The 23,380-nt window shown below is 41.5% G+C and overlaps 1 protein-coding gene and 1 pseudogene across 1 annotated transcript in view; both read right to left on the bottom strand.

Annotated features, from left to right (window-relative positions):
- Positions 1 to 12,269: 12,269 nt before the first annotated feature.
- LOC115379182 (uncharacterized) lies at positions 12,270 to 13,475 on the bottom strand (annotated as a pseudogene).
- A 5,270-nt stretch (positions 13,476 to 18,745) lies between these two features.
- Positions 18,746 to 23,380, bottom strand: part of LOC115379183 (NACHT, LRR and PYD domains-containing protein 12-like) — an 80,118-nt gene continuing 75,483 nt past the window's right edge. The window contains exons 6-10 of the mRNA XM_030079902.1: positions 20,493 to 20,666; positions 20,198 to 20,371; positions 19,363 to 19,536; positions 19,063 to 19,236; positions 18,746 to 18,773 (exon numbers count right to left, since the gene is read on the bottom strand). Coding sequence (XP_029935762.1) covers positions 18,746 to 18,773; positions 19,063 to 19,236; positions 19,363 to 19,536; positions 20,198 to 20,371; positions 20,493 to 20,666 — 724 coding nt within the window. The remainder of the gene's footprint in view (positions 18,774 to 19,062; positions 19,237 to 19,362; positions 19,537 to 20,197; positions 20,372 to 20,492; positions 20,667 to 23,380) is intronic.

Here is a 23,380-nt window from a genome sequence, read left to right on the forward strand (position 1 = left end):
ATGTGCCTGTGCAGGTTGTTGGTGTTCTGGAAATCCTTCCTACCCGTCGAGATATCCTACCTAGCCAAGCATATTCTGACAAGGTAATTTCAATTGTCAGAACATCCTCCCTAATGTAGAAGCATATTCTGACAAGGTTAAGGTTAGGGTTAGGGTTAGCTTAGGGTTAGGGTTAGGTTTAGGGACACGGTAGGACGTTTCGCGGAGGTAGGACGATTTTTCTTGCAGACTCTACACTCTGCCTTTCTATTGTCAATAACATTGAAATGGGTCCAGATTGTACTCCTTTTCCTGCTGTCACTCATTTTCTTAACTCCACCTTTCCAGCGCGTTTGTGTTGTCTCTCCTTGTGGCCCCTTGCTCTTTCTCTTTCGTCTCCCTCCCTCCTGTTCATGTGTGCTGTGTGTGTGTGTGTGTGTGTGTGTGTATGTGTGTGTAACTGCCGGTCCGGGGTGAAGCGCTCAGCGCAGACAGACGGCACCCCACATCTTGACCAATCATGTGCGGCTTTCGCAGAAAAAATAACCAATCGGCTCCCGAAAAAAAAAAAAAAACGGCTCCCAATCAGGAGCCGGCTCCCGTCGTTCACTTCAAAGAGCCGGCTCTTAGAGCCGGTTCGTTCGCGACCGACTCATCACTAATCCACAAGAGTCTCAGCTTTCCAGTCAAAGCCAACTGATGCAGCTCCAAGACTGTTTAGGCCCCAGTCTGCACAAACACACCATTTTACAACAGGCCACAAGAACACATGTGGACTGCAGGATTCATGTACTCATATTCTGTCAGGTTGGTTAACAGTATAGCAGTTCTCTCACTTTGTGTCTGAAGGTCCAGGTTCATCACTGAAGTCTGGAGGATGTGGTTTAGACCAGTCACTCTTCATAGACACACAGCTGGAGACTGGAGACTCTGCTCTGCCCTCTTCTTCCTTCTCACCATCACTCATCTTCTGGACACAGAATAAGAAAAACATGGTAAGCTGGTCCTCACTTCATTTCTTTAAACCTTTCATGCATGAAATATTACATCAAAAAGGTAACAATTCTGTAATGTGTAATTATTAGTGTTCAGGCTGAGAGGCTCCAAAGAGACCAGGAGAACAAGCAGGGTAAGTGTCCCTCTTAAGCCCACCAAATCTGCTTTTCAGACATTTTTAATATATACCGCCCCAATTTAAGTGAGAACGTTTTAGCAAAAATGATAGTCTAATGTCTCATTTGAAGTGTCAATAATTCATTTATGCCAATTTTTAGTGTTTTTATTGTTTAATTTGTCAAAATATGTCAAAAGTCTGGCATGGGCTTAATGGGTTCTTAATGTACCCTTTAAGCCCATGGGTGTTCCAAATAAGCCCACTTCATGATTTGTTGATAAATACATATATATATTTAAAAATCTTAACAATCCAAACCTGTTCTATTAAAATATGTAATCTCTTAGCTCTCAATAGCTATTTTCATTTTGTCTTTACTCCTTTCCTCTGGCCTGTAAATGTCATTTGAAATAGGCGTGATCAGCCTTTTTGCTGTGTTGTCAACACAGAAAAAGCTCAACTTACAACATGTCTTCTTTGGAATGTAGCCAAAAAACTATTCATGAACAAAATCAAAATTAGAATGGAAATTACTCTTCAATACTTCATCTTTCAATATGTGTTGTCATTTTGTCTGTATCTCTATCCTACATTGTACTGTTGGCATTTAGAATTGGCCAAAATTTCTGGTCCAGCCAGCTGGTGCAGATGTTTCTATCTAGATTTCTGAAGACCTAATGACTGAAAGAAAAACAGTTTCCTGGTTCAATTCTAATATTTTAAGGATAATAAATGAGTCAATTTCAGTAAACAAACAAATAACTAAAAGTAAAGGGTCGAAAATTATGCTAATGGTAGGATAGAATGTAGGCCTATCCAGAATGAATTGACCTATGCAATATGGTATTTAATTATCTGAATTATGAAGCTAATGGTGAGGTAGGTGATAGGTGAGGTCAAATTTAGGCAGGAAAATGGTTCAAAAGTCAAAAGGGAGAAAATCTCCACTGAAACACAGTCAAGTGGGCTTAATGGGAGCAGATGGGCTTAAAGGGAACATCAGTGAATTTCTGGTTAAAAGTCAGAATATTTTATGCTACATAAACATGACATTAAAAAACAACTACATGACATGAATCTATATATGCTGCACTAACATAACATGAAAAGTATCAATTGATCATGCACTTAAGTAATTAGCTATACTCATTTACATCCATCCTAAATGGTGTGATTTTTTTTGCTAGTGTCCCCTTTAAGCTCACTTGGTAAAAATGTTAATTAAAAAATAAATAAAGATAAATATACACATGTATTATCTATTTAACAGTATAATATATTCTGCATACAAAAATGTAAACTATACATGCTTATCATGCTTTATGTCATTGCAGTGACCAATTCTATGCAGCGATTGTATTGATGCAACATGTAGGCTGTTTGCTCGCATGCTAAAACGCATATTTTGACTTCAAAAGAAAACATTTTCCTAAATCTAGTAAAATTCTAACATATGTTTTATTTAAAGCACTAATCTCTTAAATTTTGATAACAAATGAGTACTTAACAAAAGCAGGAGTAGAAATGTTACAATTGGCCGTATACTTCAATGTTTCTCAATTATTCTCGGTTGCGTTTAAGTCCAACCTCTGTACGGGGCAGGCCCAAGCCCAAGAACATAAATGTGTATCATTTCCTGATATCGGGGCGCTTTCTGACTGAGATCCCGCGGGAGCTCTGTCACACTGAGACCAGCGCTGCCTTGCTTTATATGTGACCAAATAAATATTATATCTGAGAGCTGAAGATTGAGTCCGGTCTGTCCTTGGGCATTCAACAAAAGAATCGGGTGCTAACAGAAATATGGAAAAAATACTGTTTTCTGAGGGCATCAAAATCACTGAAGTTTTTTTTGCAACTTCTTCTGGGAGCAGCAGGCACATGTCACACATGTGCTTCGATAACTCAAGATCAACAAATCTGATCTGCTTACAATAAAACGGATAATTTATGTAACAAGCAGCTTCATTGGAAGAACCATGAACTAGCAAAAATGGTGATGTAGTTTTTTATTTATTTGACTCAGAAGTCACAAGTGGGCTTATATGGTACGCGGGCTTAAGAGGGACACTTATTAAATACTGTTGATGTTTTGTACTGGGCACCATGTATTAACTGGAAAAAAAAAAAAAAGTTATTAAAAACTTAAATTAGGTTAGAACAATGTGTGTACTCTCGAGCCAAAGTCATACAATGTTTAAAACACAGAAGTAAAAACTCATGAAGGGAATATGCTTTTCGAAACTATACGTATAGCATAGTGGCAGTCAGAGGGACACTAAACTCTGCTCTGCACTAGTCTCCCTCCTCTGTAACACTCACCTTCTCCCGGTAAGTAGACGTTGCCTTGTTGTTGTTGTTTTTAATAAATACAGAGAAGTATAATGAACACTTTCAGTTTGAGCCGTGTCGCGTCAAAATGGAGTCTGACCAGGATGGGCAGATTGACACTGATATAAAAAAAAAACAAAACGTGGATGGCTGCAACAATTCCTAACGTTTTCGGTACTTTCTAATAATGTCTGCGCAAATAAACAGCCCGCATCTGTAAACTGGCCCGTGTTAAATGACCACGGAAAACTAATGAGATGTAAAAACCGAGCGTGTAGCCTACATTTCCGCGTCTGACAGACAGAATCATGGAGGAGGATGCAGACGAGAAAACGCAGCGTGGTGTGGAGTCACTTATCGGCTGGCACGTGCAGGGGGAGGGGGATGGAGCACCTGCCCCCTTGCCCCTTGATGCCCAAAGTGCCCTTTTGTCAAAGTAATATTTTATTTATTTATTTATTTATTTGTTTGTTTGTTTGTTTGTTTGTAAGTGTGTGTGTGTGTGTGTGTGTGTGTGTGTGTGTGTGTGTGTGTGTGTGTGTGTGTGTGTGTGAAAGTCTGTCTGTGTGGCCCAAATTAATAATAAATAAAACAAAATAATAATAATTTAGATCTACCTTGGTCGGTCACATGATCCTGGAGAAGTGTGGTGCCATGGTTCGGTTCCTCCACCAAAGCATCTGACAAGCTAAAAGAAGTATAAGCTCAGATGCAACTCTCAGAGCACAAATTAATCCAAGCAGTAGAAACGAGATGGAACTGGTGGATGGTGTTGTACATACTGGAAAGATTGTATGAACAACAAGTGGTTAGCAAATCTGACGCATCAGTGCGTATCTGTCAGTTTTAGGCTTGACATCATATGATTACGACTGACACAATCACCTCAGACATACAGAACTGGTGTTTCTGCAAGGCTGAAATACAGGCTGTATTTTTATTTAAATATTTGCTTTGATTAAAAAATTCTTTACATTAGTAGCTTTAATCATGTACTACATGCTACTTAAAACCGGTGATGGTTAAGTCATAATTCCCTCTCTAATATCTATTTGATATTGCTGTGAAAACACTAACAAGTTTCTCATTCAAATAAAAAAAAAATAAAATAAATAAAAGATTATTCAAGTTTCTCGCCAAAAACAAAATTTTACAAGATTACATCTGAACACATCGTGATAACGTTGAAATTTTCCTTTGCCCAATACTCATTTTTACTTGACAGAGCCTGAACACACCACAGTGTAGCTGGATGTAATGTGAGTGTGGATGAAGAGGCGGAGTGAGCCTCATGATCCTTCTCCCTGCTCTGCCCTGGCTTGGTCTGACTCGGGTAAGTTTCAGTTTTGCTGGTGGCTTTCAGTTTCGTCCGTGACAGTGCCTCAGACAACACAGCTGGAGGCGTTATAACTGCTGGCATGACCGGGGATATGATCGCTACGGCCGGATCATTTCACAACGGGAGTGGCGCCTCAGTCCAGGACGGGGGCAGCCAGAGAAACTGTGACCAGCCCCGCCGTGGAAAACACAGGCTGCAGCAGCTAGCCATGCTACACTTGTCATTTTCTAAGTGACAGGCAAACAATAAATAAATAAATAAATAATAACAATAATGATAACAACAATAATAATAATATTGACAATGAAATCGTTGAATTCCTCTTTCCTCCGCGAAGCCTCCAGCGAGGTTCGTCCATCCCCAACACATTTATTTATTTATTTATTTATTTATTTATTTTACTGCGTTCCGTTTTTCTTGTGACCTGGTTTTTGATCTATGAAAACATGCTGACACACTGTAAAAAATGATTACTTTCAGGCCGTACTAACTGGTGCAACACTGAAATTATCGTTAAACAACTGTCATGAAAATTAAGGTTATCATTCCCAAATATAGCAGCAGTAGCTAGCGTTAGCATAAACACGGCTCTCAGCCGAGTGCGGTCCAGGCTGTAGGCTAGCTAATGTTAGCATTTGCGGACCAGATTCTTCAAAAAGTATGAGAACCAACATAAATACTGACCTTGTTAATGTGACAATATTCAACTCAGATTACAAACAAACAAAAACAACAAAGATGGTGCTTACCTTCTTTTAAATGAACTGCAGTATTTTTTTAAACTCCATTTCTCGTAGTTAAAGTGCACTAACGGTAAACCTAATTTGAAATTAACCAATTAACGATGCAGCGCGTGACGGATGGCGCTGTTGTCCAGTGAGATTTCCTGACGCGGCCGTTGTCGTCCAGCGGGTCAAAATGAACATTTTTTTGCACAAATTTGATCAACTTCATTACTGGATCAGTTAATAATAAAGCTATTTAACCTAATTAACATTTTTTTTTTTTTTTTTTGCACAAATTTGATCAACTTCGTTACTGGATCAGTTAATAATAAAGCTATTTAACCTAATTAACATTTTTTTTTTTTTTGCACAAATTTGATCAACTTCGTTACTGGATCAGTTACTAATAAAGCTATTTAACCTAATATTTCTTTGGCCAAAAATGAAGCAATTCACATTTAGTTATAGCAGTTATGCTGCATTCAATATCACCGGAAAGTAGGAAAAAACATTTCTGCTACTGGGAAGTCTTTGAATCAGTGAACATGTGCCATCTACACAGCCCCATAATCACACTGGTATTGAATTAAAACATTAACCTGTACAAGTGCTATTTGAGTAACTTCTTTGTTTTACAAGCTTTTTACAATAGATTCATCAAAATGGTTTATTTACACATCACATCAGCAGAAGCATTATCACACACTGACGATTCCCAAGCCAAGAACTCTTTATAATCCTCAAAATAATCCTGTCATTACAGTGGAATAAAATGGCTCAGTCACATTTGGAAAAATGGCAATGGCCACTTGTTCTGACCTATGAAAATTAGTGAAAGATTTTTATTCATTCATTTATTTATTTATTTTTGTGTGCGTGTGCTTTTATTTGTTGCACTTCCCAGTGTTAAAGTTTGCCAAACAGCTATTATCATGAATATTACAACTGTGATCTTTTTTTAAATTTTTATTATGATTATTATGATTCTTCATCTGCATCTTAATCAGCGTCTTGTTAATGGGAAAACTTTGATCCTCAGTCAGGAGAAAAATGTAAGCTATATCATATTGTGTCGAATTGTCCTTTTCTGAAGCATGTATCAAACACCTCAACATTTAAATAGAAAAACAGCTTTGTGGATCAGGTTCTGAATCCCCACCTTGTCTGTATGTGGAAGAATGTGTTTAACTGGATGAATGCAAAGCCGTGCGTTGATTGATGATACATAATTCAAAGCAGACTCCAATTTCAGAGTATCTTCTGAAATTGGTCATATTATTAGCTGCCCTCACCAGGAATGACTGGATTATCTTACAGCCAACATTCAGCCTTTTTTACAGATTCAAGTCATTAACACCAGAGTACAGCTTCACCTTCTCCAGTTATCCAGCAAACTTTCTAATCCCAGTCTGTGAGATAATAGACGTGTGTGAAAAAACACACATGAAGTCCAGATTATGTAACAACTCACTCTGGTTTCATGTGTCCTGATCAGCTGGATCAGCTCAGAAAAACAGAGATGTGGTTTCAAACGTGTTTAAACCCGTCTGGGATTTGAGATTTAAAAAAAAAAAAAAAAAAAAAAAAAAATGAAATGATACAAATGCAGTGAATAATACAATAGATAAATAAACACGGTTGCATGCACAGTATAATGCAGGCATGGCACTACTCCGGGGCTAGGGGGCGCTACAGCCCCATCTCAAGTCTGTACAGCCTCATTTAATCTCCCTGAAGCATTTTAGTATTTTATTCTATTTTGAAACAAAGGATGTGATGAGTGTGTATATGTGTATATGTGTGTGTTTGGACATTAGTATGTGATGTTCTGTTGGGTAATTTTGTGTATTGTGTTCCTCTCGTAGCCTCATCTATTATTATGAATTCACAACTGAAAGGCCTTTACTTTGCTGAAGCGGTGAAGGGAACAGGAAGACGCCTCAGACTGTCGGCCCATTGTTGGAATAAAAATAAAAGTTATGATGATGACGACCTGCAGAACACCATCCTGCAGAACGCACCTGATTCAAAGTGGAGGACAGATTAAAACACAGTCTGATAATCTTATTCAGGAATATTTGTGTTTCAAAACAACCCGACTGTCTCTACTTTAGTAATATTTTCACAGAGCAGACATGATCCTGAGACGAGGCAGGTTAGGAGGGGTCACGTTACAGCGCCTCAACCTGAAGCCAAAGCTACCTGGACAGAGCCTCCTCTCTGTGGAAGAAATAATCTGCCAGATTTAATCCCTCAGGCAACAAGCAGAGCAAGTTTAAAAAGGCAGCTAAAGACTCTAATATTGGGTACAAGCCAGCAAATTATTTATTTGTTTTTTGTAACATAAGCATCTAGCAAATGTGGTTATAGAAGCAGCTGTGAGTACAGATGTGTGTGTCAGCTTGGGGTTGTGCATAATCTGGGTTTTATGTGCATGTAGAGAGGATTGCTTCAAATGTGACATGGTTACTGAAGTGCTGTTGGTTTTGTAATGTCTCCATGTCTTAATTAGGGTGGGAATGGTTGTGTGTGTGTGTGTGTGTGTGTGTGCGCGCGCGCGTCCACATTTCTAATGAGTTTAGTTTTAGTTTCTGGTCAGAGGAGAGGCCAAGGTTCAGGAGCAGTAGCTGAAGGCAGAGACGTGAGAGAGAAACCACAGCGCTGCTCTCACCGCCGAGCCGCACCTGAACGCCCCGGCAAGCAGGTAACAACGTGTTTCACTTCATAGTTGTCGGGCCAGATGTTTGAAACATGTTAATATATGAAATTTTCCGTGATCCGCTCCAGTGGGATTTAGATTTGTTGGTAACTGATTTCCTCGTCTGTCCCGGCCGCTCGTTAAGCAGCTTCAACGCTCCAGAGTTGTGAATGTGAAATCTGTCCGACTGATCAGGCATTCAAAAACTTTTAGTCTGAGATTTTTGGACATGAAACAAAGACAGCATGTGGCAAATGTCTGCTGACAGCTGTTCCCTGAGACAAATGCCACACACAGCAACACAAAACTGCTTTGCTAGCTCAATCATGTTGTAAGTAGAATATCCGCTGCAAAAAATTTTATTCATGGACTGATAGATACTTCTGCCGACTTCTCAGTCATTTTTAATCTAACAGATGCCGTGACAACGACTCAGCAGCACAGCTAATCTTAATTCACAACCAACTTATATTATCAGTTATATTTAAATACAGGCTACTGCTTTCCAGTGTCCAGAACAAACATCTGTCTTTTCATAAACTCACCGGCAGATGTTTTATTTCAGCTGGGGGTGTGTCACTCCAATTTGACGTCAGCTCCGATTAATGTGGCTAAGCAGCAAAAGTAACAGTAAGCAGTCACATTAAGGCTGAACATAGTTATATCATTTCAACCGCACCTTTCGGGGGCTTTTGCTAATCACCTTTTCAGGCAACTATCAATTTACCTCTGAAATAAAGACAAAAGTTTTCACAGATGTGTTGATTTATTAAATGTTCATTTCAATGTACAGATGACAAACTGACAAATTAATTAAATCAGTGGTCTAGGAAACTCATAAAGACTAAACAAATTAATAACGATTAATAGGCTAATTAATAACTGCCTTAATCTGCCTCAGCAGGTACTGTCCGTAGTGCTGAATCTGCCTCAGCAGGTACTGTCCGTGGTGCTGAATCTGCCTGAGCACAGGTACTGTCCGTGGTGCTGAATCTGCCTCAGCAGGTACTGTCCGTGGTTCTGAATCTGCCTCAGCACAGGTACTGTCCGTGGTGCTGAACCTGCCTCAGCAGGTACTGTCCGTGGTGCTGAACCTGCCTCAGCACAGGTACTGTCCGTGGTGCTGAATTTGCCTCGGCACAGGTACTGTCCGTGGTGCTGAATCTACTGAGGCATTTCATTCTCTTTATTATAGAAATTAAAGCTCCATAAAATTCACGGAGGATCTTGTTTAGCTCTTCTTTACTTACAGCTGAGAAATTAGGTGTTTGCCCGGTGTTTGTTTTGTATTGATATACATGTGTTGAATGTGTTTTGTAATAAACATTTTTCTGTAATATGTCTTTAGTTTAGTTTGTCCTTAAGATTTGTAGAACTTGTTAAATGGTAAATGGAATATATAAAAAAAAATAAAAATAAGCAAATAGGCTGACTCTAGCAAGAGAAAGTAGGAATAGACTCTGAATAGAGATACACTAAGATGACCCCGTTAAGAGTAAGTTGACTCTGGAAAGAGTTGTTGGCTTCAAGAGTAAATTTTTCTTCACTCCCTGTGGAGTTTATCTTGGCGATTTTCTAACTCTCTATAGAGTAAATTTAGGAGCAGAGTGAAAGTTACTCTCTGTGGGGCAGGACCAATGGGTCTCTATGACAGAGTTCAAATTGACTCTATAAGAGTTAATACAGCTCTGTCGATTTCACTGTGTAGGCAGGTAGGACATGGAAAAAATATTGTTTCTAGTTTTATTAGTTAGAATAGCTTAAAATTATCTTCATTTAAAATACATAAATATATTGGGGGTGTACCTTGCCATACACTGCCATATGTACAACAATGGGAATCATGAAATCATGATTCCCATGATCATGAAATATGATCACTGGCCAAGGGGACCTGTAGATGAAAAAATCTACCGGCCAACATTTTTTTTAACGGCCAAAATAACAAATTGCCTTTTGTTGTCCCATATGCATCTGTTTTAGTATTTTTAATTGAGACAACAGTATTAAATTGAAATACATGTTTAGAGAAGAGGCCAAAGTAAGATTTAAAATAGATTTTAATATTTTGTTGTTGTAAACAATTATTTTTTATTTACATTAACTCTGTAAATATTACTAACTGTAACTGTAAATATTAATAGAACAAAATAACCTTTATAAATAAAATAAATCTTTCTGTAAACAAAATGGCATTTGCAACCAAAAAGGCAGTCATATTTCCTCAGACATCCCTTAATATGCCTAGGTAACCTAAAACATGGCATCTCTAGTCGTCAGGTCCATCCATGAAGTTAGGCCGACTGCCTTTGACAGTGTCCTGGTGCCACAGCAGGGGTGAAAATCCCATTTCATTATTGGGGGGGGACAATAAACAGCAAAATTTCTGAGAGTAATTGTTGGGGGGGGACATGAAAAAATTGCTGTCTGGCACAACTGTACCACCCTCTTTCTCTGTTACGCTCCTTTGAAACTTGCTGTACAACGTTGAGCGCTCAGCATGTTCATATGTTTTAAATAATGCTATTAAAAGCAATAAAAAGCAATAATCTTTCTTTGCTCACTGTTCGATTTCCACTACAGTCCATCAAAGTAGCTTTACAAGAACTAGAAACTCAAAATAAGCTCTAAAACTAGAGGAAATACCTTGAATAATCCAACTACATCAAACTGTCCTTCAAAAAACATTTATTGTAGTGTCAACAAAAAAAGCAAGATATGGCATCAAATAGTGACATACAGTATATGTTTGAGCTGTACACTGTCCCTTTTAGATCAAATAAGAAAATGAAATGAAACGATGCCACAAAATAATGCAACTTAAAATGCAAAAAAATAGATATCTATCTAGAGACAAATTCAAAATATCAGTAAAATATTAACTATTTCTGACATTAATATCCTGACAGACTTTTGGAAAGAATAAAAAGCTTAGTATTTGCTCCTCCTGTGGTCTGTCCTCTCTCTCCCTCACTGCCCTGCACTCGCTTGAGCTTGGAAACAATCATTAGCTATTAGCTTAAACCGTGAGCTGAAAGAGGCAGGTTTTGGACCAAGCAGGGGAAAAATATCGCTGTTCATATTACAGCCTTTGTGCTTGGTGAACAAGTGGTGTGATAAATGACTCACTGGCTTTCACTTGAGGAGGTTTTCTTGCTAGTTATCATCAGACTGCTGCCTCTCAGGTTGACGGACTGACTGAAAGTTACCAAGCTGCCGCTCTGCCAGGAGCAGGATGCGGAACAAACCACTTTGAGGCATGGGGCGGTCATAAGACACACAACAAACAGATCTCTAGCGCTAGCCGACAGGCTACGGGGAGCTACTGAAGTGCGGCACACAAATGTCACCGGTCAAGCGCTAACGTTAGCTACCGTATGAATTTAAAGCCATCTCTTGCATAATTTATTGCATGACTTGGTGCAAATATTTGCCCGCCCCGCAGGTAGACCTCCAAAATTAACTCGCCAAGGGAATATTTTAGGCGCATTTGGCGAGTGGCGACCGCTATTTTACAGCACTGCTCAGAGCTGAGAAAACTCACATTTTCCCACTTCTGCAAGTGGCTTGCTCACACTAACGTTTGAGACCCTGCATGAGCGCAACATGCGGCAGGTGAACCAATCGCGTACACGCTACGGGGTGGCAAATGCAGTCAGGATCACTGATTGGCTATCAACGCCGACACAGGTCCTGGTGTCCTCGCACATATTTTTCGTTTTAATATTTCTTTAATTAAAGAATTAAAAATCTTTACACAAATTACACATCGTTGCTAGTAACACAGTTGTGCTTCTATTGTTAATATGCTAATAAAATTTATGCAGCACCTTTCATACAGGGTGTAGCTCAAAGCGTGTTACAGTAAAGTAAAAAAACAAGAGTACAAAACAGGCAGTTTAAAACAAGTGCAAAAAAATAGTGCAATGACAAACCAAGCAATCACCTGAAATTGTTGTTGTAATGACACATCTTCCAATGCAAAGCTAGGGCACATCATCAGTGATGTATCCTGGGCTCATTGGGTGTTTCGGGTCTTCCAAACATCAGACACCCTCGCTCAGGCGACCCAGCTGAGGTTGATCAGTCCTCAGCTTGCGCCCTAGCTGCACTCAACCACGGATCTGCTCTCTTCATCCAGAGCCATCTAGAGGCTTTCTCTGCTGCCTCTGTGCTACTGCAGATGTGCTATGTATGCTCTGCAGAGAGACTGTCCTGCAAAGCCTCTGCACCCAACCTCCACAGGCAAGCACCTTGCCTTCCAGCCTTGTCTGTGGCAGTCGCTGACTAGGCTGTCATACTTCTCCTTCTTTCGCTCAAAGGCCTCCTCCATGCGCTCTTCCCAAGGCACAGTGAGCTCAAGCATGACGATGGTTTTCGTTGCCTCTGACAGTAGGACGATGTCTGAGGGTGGTTTTAGCTACGTGCTGCGGGAACTTGAGCTGGCTACCTAAATCCACTGACAGTTGCCAGTCCTGTGCAGTGCTGAGAAGCCCTGGTGTTGCTCTTGGGGTTGTTTTTGGCTTCTCCCCGGCTCTGATGAAGTTGATCTTGTTCTTCACGGGTCTTGACTTCTGACAGCCGGTGATGGCACAACCGATGCTCTCTGCAATGGTCTTGAGCACCTGGTCGTGCCGCCACCGGTATCGGCCTTCCCCCAGAGCTTTCGGGCAGCAACTCAATATGTGTTCAAGGGTTCCCTTCCTCTGGCACAGGGAGCATGCTGGTGTATCAGCCAGGCCCCAGCAGTGCAGGTTGGATGGGCTGGGCAGGACATCGTAGACGGCCTGGACCAGGAACTTGATGCGGTGTGGCTCTGCCCGCCAGAGGTCAGTCCACGTGATCTTCCTCTCCACAACTTGCTCCCATCTAGTCCAGGCGCCTTGCTGTCATCCCCACTGCCCTGCTGGACCGCTCCTCCTCAACAGCTGCTCTCACCTCGTTCTGGACTAGTTGCCTCCGCTCTTTCCCCCGAGCCTTGTCAAAACGGGGCGAGGGGGCACTGGTTCCTAGTCCAGCCCTTCCTCTGGCCACTGTTCCCACCAGGACTCCATGTCTTAGCCGTGCCTCTGCCTGCTCCACTGCAGCCGCTGCTCTCCACTTCCTGCCGGTCTTGACTGCCACCACTGCCCCGGCAACTTTGGGGTCTGTTGACTCACGCAGCTGCAACACCTCCCTAGCTCGCAAAACTTTTAACTCCTCCTCGATAGATTTCAGTGTGTCAGTGTCAGTTTGCAGGTGTTTCCATAAAGGGCGATATTGCTCAAGCTCCTCGGCAGACCTAACCATCTCCTCAGGTAGCGGCTGACTCTCAAAAAAACAGCAGACAGTGAAAAACAAATATGTACAAGATGGAGAGAAAACTAATTATGATATAGATGGTAAAAATGTAGAAACAGAGGAAAAGAACAGAGTAATAGATATAGCTTTGGCAGAAGATGATGATGATGGCAATATTTCATAAATACTGTGAAAAAAATCAAGCTGTAAAGGTCACAGACTGACTGTGTGTGTTTAACTGCAGATGACACATCTACCTGATATGACGTCCACAAGAGCCCGGCAGACGCTGCTCACTGCGGTGAGGAGTGGCTCTGACTAGCAGACAATTTCCTCAACCATCATGGCAGCTCAGGAGAAGGCCAGCAGGCCGACAAAGAGAGGAGCAGCTGTTGCTCCTAATGCAACAAGAAACTGTCAGTCATAGCTACAGAAACACTGTGTATCATGAAACACTGTGTATGATGCTGACAGTCTTCTGTTTGGAAAGCAAAAAGGAAAGAAAGACAAAGCCCTCTGGACTCGTTCCTGGGTGTTAAGAGGAGGACAGGACTAGCTGTCTACTCTGCAAAGAAAACTTGAGGAAACATCTGTGCACGTCAAAAACAACACACAGCTAGCTTCCAGGTTTGCTGTATGTAAACAGGTCATCGCACTATTCAAATTTCCCCTTTTCAAAGCCTCCTTCTTTTTTTTGTTTCTTTCTCTTTGTGTGTGTGTGTGTGTGTGTGTGTGTGTGTGTGTGGCAGAAAAGGGTCCTTGTCTTCTGTTTCCTTGAGAGTGCTGTGTCTTCCTATTGGTCAAAATCAACAAACTCGTCACAGGAGATGTCAAACTAGGCGAAAATATACAAAAAATGCTGACATGCTGGACTTTCCGTCAGGATGTCGTGGGGCGTCCCAGACCCTGGAAAATGTCAAAATTGGGCTGAATTTGTGTAGTCTGAACCGGGCATCCAGAAAGAGCAAAGCAGGGAACAGTTTGCTGGACTTAACTGGAGTTTAAAGTCTCAGTTTAGAGTAAAAACTAAACTGAGGGTTAAACGGAATCCTGCATTTGAACGGTTTTAAGCTTGGTGCAACAGAATTTAACGTTAAAACTGTTTAATGTAGTTTTAAAAAATGAATGCAACCCAGTCTTAAACTTGAGGTTGTTTTTTTAAAATGTTCCCCCAAGCAGCTTTTCACACTGTAGGCAGATACCTATTCACTTCTTTAATCTCTTTTTATTTAGTTTTTAATTATCCCTGATCTTAGAATAAAACCTTCTTGAGAGCTCACAAGTGAAGTTTACCATCTGTGAGCTTTAATCATGCATCTGTAGAATATTAACTCCATAAGAAGTTAGATGAGGAAGCAGACTTCCTGGTTAGTGTTGTAATATTTCATACGATGATGACCTTTGGCTCTGAAAGTAAAACTCCTGTTCATTTTCCCAAAGTCAGAGTCAGACGTATATGAAACTCTCCCAGTGGAATCATCAGTACAAAGGACCAACCTGTGATATCTGGGGGCCCCTAGCAAAAAATAATCATTTGGGGCACTGGTGTGTGTCACTATTTCAACAACAGATAATCATAAAGAGCCAACCAGGAAAGAGGAAGGGCCTTAAACTGCATCACCAATCTAGATGAAACTTTCTCCCAAGACGGACAAAACATGACTCCATCCACTGGGACCGTTAATTAAAATATCAGACAAAGAACAACAACACACCTTCAGGGAAGAATGGATAGCTGCCAAAGAAAAGTTTCAATCAACAGATAGAGTCAAATGAAAGACAGCCAATCAGGAGGAGGGTAGACGTTTCAGTGACATCAGCAGTCAGTAGGATTGGTCTCCTAATCAGACAAGCTATCGATTATCTTAGTGTGAGTTTGGGTTCAATTCTGTTAATGATGTTTTTGACAATGTGGAGGTTTTCTATACATGAACATTTTAAGATCAAGGATGTTTAAGAGTGCCTGAGCCTCGACAGCTGATAATTAACTAACATTCATGTGGAAAATGATCCAAAATATTTTCAAACAAAAGAAACTGGCAGCAGAGCCACACTAGAGCCAGGAGACCACAACCCAAACCCAGGGTGGAGAGGAGCGGTGAATGTGGTGTTGAAGGTGTGGAGGAGTTTCAGTCTGTCAGAAAAGATGCTGTAGAAGGACAGAGTTCCAGCAGAGCAGTCCAGATCCACTGCTACTCTGTTAGCTCCACGGGGACGGACAGAGATGCTGGTAAGCTTCCTGTTGTGAACGGCTGCGTAGCTGTCATCATAGCACCACAGACTCCAGGAGTGATCACTGAATCCAAACTCACCTTCTCTGGTTCCTTTGTAAGTCACAGCTATGATAACCTCTCCACTCCACTCAACCTCCCAGTAACATCGCCCAGTCAGACCTTCTCTACACAGAACCTGAGGTTCCTTGTCAAATCTGTCTGGGTGATCAGGATACGACTGCTGCTTTTTCACTCTCATCACCTTCCTGTTGTCCTCAGACAGACGGAGTTCTCTGTTTGCTGTGTTTGGATCCAGTGTGAGATGACGGGCATCTGATGAGAAGACAAACAACAGACGTCAGAAATCATTATTTACTGAGACCCAGTTAATCAGCTGTCAGTATGACGTCAGTAGGGATTTCAGCGTGTTCATAGACTGCAGTGAACACACTGAGCTCACAGCTCAGAACATTTCAAGTGTCAAGTCTCCTCTCTGCACACACACACTGCATATTTCATTCAATATGCATTAGAATCAGATAATTTGTGATGAGCTCTGTTGTCAAGGAACGATCGACACTGTACGTGAGTAATGTGTTGTTTTGATACTGAATAAAAATAGCTCAAAATAAAAAAGTAGCAGATATATACAACATGTCCATATTGTTTCAGTACTCACATTCTCTGAGGCTGTTGGCTGGGATCAAGTTTCCTATATAGTTTGTCCTGTAGAGATGAACATATCATCATCAGCAGCAGCAGCAACATCATCATCATCATCATCATCATCTTCAACATCTGCAGGTCACCTCAAACACCAGCTAACAACACACGTCTAGCTGATCCATTGTGTATCTCAAAAATTTCATTGTCTGTTTGGTTGCTCACCCCAACCTGAAGTTCCACGGTAAGATCAATTATTTTTTTTCTCACCAGAGATGATGTTGGTTAGTAGATGACATTGTTTCAAGACGTGATAAGAATGCCCTGTCCATTAGATAATTTCCACTCAGGTCCAGCTCTGACAGATGGGAGAGGCTGGACTTCAGAAAAGCACAGTAACTCCTTGACAAGCAGCAAGACCTCAATCTGAAGAGAGAAAAAGAGCATGCATTTATGGGATATTATACCTAGAAATCCTGCTAAAAATGATAGTGTCTCAGTGTTTTCCCTGGTCAAACTTGTATATAAGCGAAGAAAGTTACCATAGCAACTTTTGGGAAACTAGCATCAACAAATCCAGAGGAGGCGATGGTTAGCCTGCTGCTAACTTACTCTACTCAGATGTTTTTTATACTCTCTCCCTGTACCCTAAACTTATTGTTGAAACTCTTCTCATATTTTACAATAAATAGGAAACTCCAGTTGTACAATATGCAATAGATAATGCAAATGTGTGAATTTTAATGTTAGTATAGGCCATAAAGAAAGCCTCCCACAGATGTAAAGCTAAACAGGTTCAGGGACCAAATGACTTTCCATAAACTCACAAGCTGAACTGAACTGAACAGAGAGCAGCACAGCAGAAAACACTGGCCATTTGATTAGAACAAATATGTAGAGCTGGTTGGTCCTGGGACATGCTGGTCTAATGAGAAGAATTGACTGCTGATACAGTGTGGATGACATTAATACTGCTGTTACATAGATGTCAAACATTATTGAAATATTTACATAATATTTAGACAGGGCTTAAAGTGAAAAATGTTCCTGAGCCTGAAACCCCCAAAAAAGGGGGGGTGGGGGGTGGGGGGTTCAAATCTATAATTTTGTCAAAGTTGGCTGCACGTGCTGTCTTTAATGGAGTACCTTTTACCACGGATCTTTTGTAGCACTGAGGAGATAAGATAATTATCTTGAAGGAGTAGATGTTTACCAGTAGGCTTGACTCCAATAATTTAACAATATGTTAAATTATTATTATTTATTATTATTATTATTATTTGTTTTAAAAATGTAAATTACTTATCAAACAGACCTAACAATTCAACTACCAGTGACTGAGCAGGAGTATGCATGTGATAACATAGATTGAATATGAAAAATAAACCGAAGTGACACCTCTTCTCTGAATAGACAAGCTAAACTGTCAGTGTGTTGCTGTTAGCCAGTGAAAATAGAACAGAGTGGCAACTCTTCGCTTTGTTACACAATCTATGTCAGTGTGCTGAGGTAGCCTGGAAAGTTTCTCTGCCTTTTGAACTCGTACGGTGCCGGAGCAATTGTTGTAATGTTTTTTCTTGGTGGTGCAGGTGCAGGTGAGACGACTGGAGGGATTGTGCCACCCAGATTTTCTTCCCTCCATGTAATTTTCTCCAGACATACCTTCATATCCCACACAAAACAGCATTTCATTCAAATTATGTCAAAATCCGCGATAAAAATAGATTCCGTTTTATTTGGCTAATTCCGCGATTCCGTGTTTGCAGAAATTATAGGGCCCTAGTTAAGTTAATCCTTAACTAGCGCACCGAAAAGTTAACGCTTTTGCATCCCTGTGAGTTGCTCAATATTCTTCAGATTTGTACTCATTGACCCATCTTTATATCAATCTATATTAATAGAATAGGCTCTGGTCGTGAGTAACAGCGGCAGTAGTGCTTTAAACACCCGTGTGGGTGTTCATTCGACTTGGACTGGGACCGGAGGAGTGCAAACGCACTCATCTTCGCCGCCGGTGGTCGACTCAGGCTGTCGCGCCGTGCTTATAAAAATTTTTTTAAAAAAATAAAAAAAAAAAACGCCGATATTTTCGCCTATTTTTCAGGAGGCTGGAGCCGATGCGACATGAATTATTTATTTCACTAACGTGGGTACACGTGTGATTCTCTTCTGATCCCCTCTCTCTGTCTTCATATGGATGAGTGCGGGTACAGAAACGTGACGTTAAATTATTTCTGTTGTGATTTTCTTTATTTTTTACTTTGAAAATTAATTTAGTGTGTCAAGGGTCGCGCGCTGCGCCCCGCCAATAGAATGATAGGGGAAACACTGAATGTATTTTGCTTCCATCTCTCTGCCCTACTCCACTCTACTTCAACGATGTTTAGCTCTACCGGATCTACTCTACCGGACGGTGGACTGCCATGTCCACCTGTTGCACAACTCGCACACGGCATGCTGTTCTTAGACCCTCCCCACTCAGCTGTTATTGGCCAACTGAGTTTGATAACACTATACTATTGGTGGATCTACCCATGTGCTTTGCTGAAAATCAGAAGACTATTCGTTAAACGCTAACTTATGCCAAATTGTTGCCACAAAAAAACAAAAAAAAAAAACAGAATGTCCGTCAAGCCGGAAATCCGGCACCATGCCGGAGTACTTTAAGCCCTGTTTATAACAAATGTATGTCATCAAAGTACTAAATAATTATGTCTGACCTCAGAGTCTCCAGCCTACAGTTTGGACTCTCCAGTCCAGCAGATAGCAGCTCCACTCCAAAATCCTGCAGCTGGTTGTAGCTCAGGTCCAGCTCTGTCAGATGAGAGGGGTTGGACTTCAGAGCCGTGGCCAGAGAAGCACAGCAGCTCACTATCAGTTCACAGTGGTTAAGTCTGTAAGAAGAAAACAGTCAATTACACAGGTTTTATTAGAAACTGGTGCATTATTTTTAATCACATGATCTTATAGAGAAGATACAGTATGCATCAGCAACAGTACAACACAGTACATGAACTGACCTCAGGATCTTCAGTCTGCAGTTTGGACTCTCCAGTCCAGCAGACAGCAGCTGCACTCCTGAATCCTGCAGCTTGTTGTAGCTCAGGTCCAGCTCTGTCAGATGAGAGGGGTTGGACTTGAGAGCTGAGGCCAGAGAAGCACAGCTGCTCTCTGTCAGTTCACAGTGGTCAAGCCTGTACGAAGCAGACAGTCAATCACACAGGTTTTATGAAAAACTGGTGCATTATTTTTTAATCACACAATCTTCCACCCAAGAGTCTGTCAGCCTGCAGAGAAAGAAGGAGTTTAGGAAACCAGCACTGCACTGCAAAAAGTCAAAATCTTACCAAGAGTATTTGTCTTATTTCAAGTAAAAATATCTTATTTCTAGTCAAAATATCTCATTACACTTAAAATAAGACATGATCAGCTAAGAAATAACTTGTCTTTAGACAATTTTCACTTGCTTCAAGTGAAAATTTACTTGAAACAAGTTAAAATTTGGAACAAGCAAATTTTTACTTGTGACACAAGTGAACAAGTAAAAATTTGCTTGTTCCATTGGGAGAATTTGTTTCTTGTTTCAGGCTAATTTTAACTTGTTTCAAGTAAATTTTCACTGCCTGTTTGACCTAAGCCCCGCCCAAAGCCAGGTATGCCCTGCCTGCAAGCCTTAGCTCCGCCTCAGAGCTGGGTCATCCCTGTCTGGACCATAGGGATTCTCTGTGCCATTAACAGCTGGAAACTGGCCCCAACAGCCGCACCGAGGAGCCAACAGAGACCAGAAGTGACAGTGGAAATGCAACTGGCCACAACACCACTAGCACCGACAGTGGAAAGCCGACTTTTGTGTACCTCAGAGTCTCCAGCCTACAGTTTGGACTCTCCAGTCCAGGGGACAGCAGCTCAATTCCTGAATCCTGCAGCTTGTTGTTGCTCAGGTCCAGCTCTGTCAGATGAGAGGGGTTGGACTTCAGAGCCGAGGCCAGAGAAGCACAGCTGCTCACTGTCAGTTCACAGCAGTCAAGCCTGTATGAAGCGGACAGTCAATCACACAGGTTTTATGAAAAACTGGTGCATTATTTTTAATCACACAATCTTTCAGAGGAGATATGCATCTGCAAGAGTACAACACAGTATATGAACTGACCTGAGAGTCTGCAGTCTACAGTTTGGACTCTCCAGTCCAGCAGACAGCAGCTTCACTCCTGAATCCTGCACATTGTTCTTACTCAGGTCCAGCTCTGTCAGATGGGAGGGGTTGGACTTGAGAGCTGAGGCCACGACTTCACAGTGAGTCTCTGACAGTCCACAGTCAGACAGTCTGCATTTACAGATTTAATAAAACAATTATTAGCAAAGGTGGAGCATACCAGTCACTACAGTATAATGATGATTATAATGAAAATGTTCACAAACATATTCACTATATGCAGAACCCAAGAAGGAACACCTTTATGTATACTCAAAATGACACACATTAATTTAAAAAAAAAAAAAAAAAAAAACACCCTGTAGGCCTGTACAATAACTATATAAAACTAAGCGCACGTAGGACACCATTGGACATGCAGCAGAACGTCTCACTGCTGCTTAAAGCAGCTGTAGGCAAGTTTTCTTTGAACACAACTTTATCATATGTGGTGAAATTTCCATTTTCACCAGCTGAGAAAAAAGTGTCACTGGCAGCTCATGGAGGATCACTAGGGGGTGTCCTTACTTTAATGTCAGTTGTGTCAGGTGTATGCACAGAGTTGTGTATGTGCAACTGTGTGCACCTCTGCTGTGCACAGTTTCAGCAACTTAGTTTGTGGCAAAAAAAAAAAAAAAAAGAAGAAATTTTTTATTCCTTCACTGCCAAAGACAGCTTACACAGTCAAGTTAGGTATATTTTAATTTACCGTACATTTCTGAATATTGGTCATCTTGCATGTTGTGGTTAAAAGCATTTGGGCCTCATGCCTGTGTGTGCATGTGGGTAGGAGTAACATGGTGGCAGGACAGGAATTCAGCTGGAAGTAAGGGGGTAGTTCTTGACATTTAACATACTTTCTCCCATTCCCTAAACTTGCCTGTAGTTCTGAAGCATCTTGGCTGGTTTTGAATTGAGCCTCTGTGAGCATCTTCACATTAAACTGTAGAGTCATAGCACTTAGTGCAGCTTAAAAGAACAACTCTTTATTATCATAGATAGCTAGAAAGAAAATCAGTTGAAAACTAAAAGTGTCATTTGTTCGGGCATAGACAGCATTTGCAACTGAAAGAGTGAATATTTCTGTCATGTCAATCTATCTCTATCTGTATGTATGTATATATTGTAATTGTGATGGAATCAGTTATGAATGGAGCTCTAAACTGTTTTATAATGTTGATGTTAACATCAGGACTAACCGAGCCTTCCTGCAGTTCCTCACAGCTGGGATCAGTCTCTGTCGTCCCTCCGCTGAGGCGTTGTACGTCTGCAGGTCAAACACATCCAGAACCTCCTCTGACATCTGCAGCATGTAGGCCAGAGCTGAGCAGTCAATACCAGAGAGTTCCTTCTCTGATCTGTTCTCTGACTTCAGGAACTCTTGGATGTCCTGATGTACTGAGAGGTCGGTCATCTCCATCAGACAGTGGAAGATGTTGATGCCTCTGATAGGAGAGAGACTGAAGGTGTTCATCATCTTCAGGTTGTTGATGACTATTGGGATGTTTTCAGGTCTTCTCTCTATCTGACCCAGTAGTTCTTTTAAAAGACTCTGGTTGCACTCCAGTGAGAGGCCATGAAGGAAGCGGACAAAGAGGTCCAGGTGGCCATTTTTACTCTCCAGAGATTTGGACATGGCTGTCTTCAGGAAGACATCCAGGGATTGACCAATACAGCCATATCTATACCAGTTTTCTCCCAGGAATCTGTCCAGTACTTGAGACTTTTCACATCTAACAGGGGGAGCACCAGAGATATCTTCATCATCCAGGGATGAATCACTGTCTTCCCTGTCCCATTCTTCCAGGAGAAGGAGTTGCCTTATGTCCCTGTTGGTGTAGCAGTGGAAGATGTAGACTGCAGCAAGAAACTCCTGAATGCTCAGATGGACAAAGCAGTAGACTTTTCTCTGGAAGAGCACACACTCTGTTTTGAAGATCTCTGTGCACACTCCTGAGTACACCGAGGCCTCTCTGACATCAAGACCACACTCCTCCAGGTCTTCTTGGTAGAACATCAGGTTGCCTTTCTCCAGATGTTCAAACGCCAGCCTGCCCAGCTTCAGAAGAACTTCCCTGTCAGTCTCCATCAGCTCCTGCTGACTCCTGTCATGTTTCTCATCATACTTGTGCTTCTTCCTCTGTGTCTGAACCAGCAGGAAGTGTGAGTACATCTCAGTCAGGCTCTTGGGCAGCTCTCCTCTCTGGTCTGTAGTCAACATGTGCTCCAGAACTGTAGCAGTGATCCAGCAGAAGACTGGGATGTGGCACATGATGTGGAGGCTCCTGGATGCCTTGATGTGTGAGATGATTCTGCTGGACAGCTTCTCATCACTGGATCTCCTCCTGAAGTACTCCTCCTTCTGGAGGTCAGTGAACCCTCGCACCTCTGTTACCCTGTCCACACATGTAGGAGGGATCTGATTGGCTGCCGCAGGTCTGGAAGTTATCCAGAGGAGAGCCGAGGGAAGCAGATTCCCCTTGATGAGGTTTGTCAACAGCACGTCTACTGATGATGTCGGTGTGACATCAGACACGACCTCATTGTTCTGGAAATCCAATAAAAACCTGCTTTCATCCAGGCCGTCGAAGATGAACATGAGCTTACAGACGGCAAGCTTCTCTGCTGTGACTGTCTGTAATGTTGGATGGAAAACACGGAGCAGCTGGAGAAGACTGTAGCGCTCATCTTTGATCAAGTTCAGCTCCCGGAACGAAAGCAGAACCACAAGACTGACATGTTGGTTTTCCAAGCCCTCTGCCCAGTCCAGAGTGAACTTCTGCACTGAGAAGGTTTTTCCAATGCCAGCAACGCCCTGTGTCACAACTACTCTGATGTGTGTGTCT

Source organism: Myripristis murdjan, chromosome 20, assembly GCF_902150065.1.
Source record: "Myripristis murdjan chromosome 20, fMyrMur1.1, whole genome shotgun sequence".
In the NCBI taxonomy this organism is placed as follows: domain Eukaryota; kingdom Metazoa; phylum Chordata; class Actinopteri; order Holocentriformes; family Holocentridae; genus Myripristis; species Myripristis murdjan.